Here is a 3,504-nt window from a genome sequence, read left to right as displayed (position 1 = left end):
GATAGATAGATAGATAGATAGATAGATAGATAGATAGATAGATAGATGATAGATAGATAGATAGGGGATAGCTAGATAAGCAAGTTATATATTCAATAAATTGGACAACCATCATGTGTATTTTGGCTATGTGGGAAAGACGTGAGTAAGCCATGATTCTTCCCTCTCATCGCTTAAGATCTCTAAACATTTATAAATAGGGTGACCATATAATTTGTCATACAATAAGAACAGATTTGAATGTGAAAGGAAAAGACAAATATCATCAGAAAAACTGGTTACCAGAGGAGACATGAGTGGGGGGGGACGGGGAAAATAGATAAAGGGGATTAAGATGTACAAACTTCCAGTTACAAGTGAATAAGTCACAGGGATGCAAAGTACAGCATATGATAATCACTAATATCATAGTAACATATGGTGACAGATGGTTACCACTTATCATGGTAAGCACTGAATGATGTACAGAATTGCCAAATCGATAGCTTGTACACCTGAAACTAATATAACATTGTATGCCAGTTATACTTCAGTAATTAATTAATTAATTACACATAAGTTCATTGTTATATCAGGCTTAAAGTGGGGCTGACTGGGCAAACTATAATGCATGGTCACCCTAGATATAAAAGATGGTCATAGATCATCATGACACAAGACAGGCAAAGGTAAGTGCCAAAGAATGATATTCTCAAACTGTGCTACAGGGAAGAGAAGATCACTGGAAATTTTCCCAAGGGACTTAAAGAAGCCAATGCTTCTAGAAGAATGAAGAACCATTTGTTTCCTGTCATAAGGGCCAAATGATATTTGATAGAAATTAGAATGTGAGATGTTGGAATTGGGGCTTTGATAGTACCTGTGCATCTCCATGGAATACCAAGGCTGCCTCTGAACCAGAATGAAGCCCACAATGTGCATAGCCAGGCTGAGAAGAATGTTGAAAATCACAGAGAGCAGCAGAGGTGGGGAGATCAGCCGTCCTGCAGGCCTGAAAGGCACCAGCTTGGGGTAGGCACCATTCAAGTTCACTACAAAATAAATTCAAGTTTTATATTTGTGAGAGCAGGAAAATGTTCTATTCTTCATCAGAAGAACAGTGTAACTTCTTGGGCCCACACATCCAAGCAAATCGACAAACTGAAGTACATCATTTTTTTGAGGGAACAAAATAACAAATGGACTCCAACTCAAGTCATATGAGAAATTCCTAAGAGAGCAGACAGAACAATCATGAGACACTTTTATTTTTGCCTATTAAATGAGAAAAGGCCACCAAATTATAGGTGAGGGCATGATGAAATGCATACTCTCGTACACAGCTTATGGGAATGTACATTGACACAAACCTTCTGCCAGGCAATTTGACAATAAATATGAAAAGATTGAAAATTGTTCATAACATTTGACATGGTCATTCCTGGAAATTTACCTAAGCTAAAAAATTCAGAGGTATAGAAAGATGTTCATTACTGCATCATTTACAGTAAATTATGGTACATCTATATAATGAAACAACACACAGTCACTTAGAAGTAATGCTTTAAAATATTCAATGACAAAATGAGGAGTGATATCAGAAAAATGGCAGAGCAAGCAGCTCCAAGTTCCCATCCTTCCACAGAAACATCAAAAAACAAGCAGAAACTGTCAAAACTAACTTCATCAGAACTCTGAAAAATAAAGGCTTATAGCAATCAAACGTATGCTAAATCAAAAAAAAAAAAAGGCAGCTTAAAAATGGTAGGAAGGTTCTGTGTCATTTTTACTTGCCCTTGCCATACCCTTCTTCAGCTCAGTGGCAACCTCAAAGTTGGTTGTTCACACTCCTAATGTGGAGAGGACTCTGGTGTCTGGTCACAGGAGGAAAAGAGCAGACTTTATCACAAATTATTGTGTAGGTCTGTTCTAATCTGTTGGGGGTTACCTGAAGGACTGGTGCAAGGTGCTCATCTCTCTCACCTAATGCAAAATTTAACTCAGGACAGCAACATACACTACTTGAAAACATTGTAAGCCTAACCAACTACCCACAATCACCTGGGGCAAAAGGTTACAGTTGAGACATAAAATAACAGCCAAAATAAAGAAAAGCTAAAGAAAGTTTTCCGGAAATTATGGCATTCAAAAGCACCTGCGTATATTGGGGACTATAGGAAGCCATGCACACACCTAAGGTAAGATACATGCTCAGAAAAGACCAGAACAGCCCCTCAGTTTTCAGCTCTGGATGATCTTTGTACTCAGTGCAAGCCTGGCTAAGTGTTGAAGTGCCCAAGCACAGAATAAATCTGCAAAGACGGTGAGAGGTTCTTCTTTGTTCATGGTTTTAAAATCATGGAGGTCGAGAAAAATCTCAATCAAAACACTACCTGAGCAAAAACCAAAGGAACAGAGATTTCATTGACCACATGTAATAACTGATACAGTCTGCAAAAATAGTTTGGGGAAGTCACTAAACAAATGGACTCTGATAGTCTTCAAAAAATAGCAAAACAAAAACCATCAAGCCCTAGGGAAGGGGGTAAATCTGATTTCCAGAGTATGACACTATAATATTCAATGGAACAAAATAAATTGACAGAAATCATCTCTGAGGAAGCCTGGGCATTGGACGTATTGGACAAAGACTTTAAAACAACTGTTTCAAATATGCTCAAAGAAATCAGGAAGCAATGTATGAACAAAATGAAAATGTCAATAAAGAAATAGAAAATATGAAAAAGAGCCAAAAGAAAGTCTTTTTAAAGAATCCTTTTTTATAATTTCTACTTCTTCATTGACACTTCATTTTGTCCAGTAGAAGTAACTATTTGAGCAAATATAAAAGACTCTTTTATTTTATTTTTGGTTTTTAATTCTACTTTTTATTCCTACATGGTTTAAAATACAATACATAAAAAATAATTATATATCTATGTTGTTGGGCACACAATGGATAAAGATGTAATTTGTGGCAACAACAATGTAAAAGGAGGAGACAGAGTTGTGAAGTAGCAGCGTTCTGCATGCTATTAAAGTTAAGGTATCAATTCAAAGTAGATTATTATAAATTTAGGATGCTACATGAAATCCCCATGATTACAAGTTATGTCAGAGCTAGCATCATATCCAAGGGTGAAAGGCTGAGAGCTTTCCCCCTAAGATAGGAACAAGACAAGAATGCCCATTTCATGACTGCTATTCAACATTGTACTGAAAGTTCTATCCAGAGCAATTAGAAAAGGAAAAGAATTAAAGTCATCCAAATTGGAAGGAAGAAGTAAAACTATCTCTATTCACAAGTGACATAATCCTGTATATTGGGAATCCCAAAGAATACACAAGAAAGTAACTAGAGGGGCACCCAGCTGGCTCAGTGGGGAGAGCATGTAGTCTTGATCTCGGAATCATTAGTTTGAACCCCACACTGAGCATAGAGCTTACTTAAAAAAAATAAACTCCTACTTAGGCTGTTGAAAGAAAGAAAGAAAGAAAGAAAGAAAGAAAGAAAGAAAGAAAGAA

At 36.6% G+C, this 3,504-nt stretch overlaps 1 protein-coding gene and 1 pseudogene across 1 annotated transcript in view; one reads left to right on the top strand and one right to left on the bottom strand.

Moving 5' to 3' along the window:
* The window catches only part of ATP13A4 (ATPase 13A4), a 130,645-nt gene that overhangs the window by 10,989 nt on the left and 116,152 nt on the right, over positions 1-3,504 (bottom strand). Inside the window, exon 26 of the mRNA XM_021692496.1 lies at positions 860-1,031. Within this exon, the coding sequence (XP_021548171.1) occupies positions 860-1,031 (172 nt within the window). The remainder of the gene's footprint in view (positions 1-859; positions 1,032-3,504) is intronic.
* The window catches only part of LOC110582594, a 5,240-nt pseudogene continuing 3,898 nt past the window's right edge, over positions 2,163-3,504 (top strand).

Source organism: Neomonachus schauinslandi, chromosome 1 (assembly GCF_002201575.2).
Source record: "Neomonachus schauinslandi chromosome 1, ASM220157v2, whole genome shotgun sequence".
Lineage (NCBI taxonomy): Eukaryota > Metazoa > Chordata > Mammalia > Carnivora > Phocidae > Neomonachus > Neomonachus schauinslandi.
The sequence above is the reverse complement of the archived record's forward strand: the minus strand, read 5'-3'. Positions and strand labels throughout refer to the sequence as shown.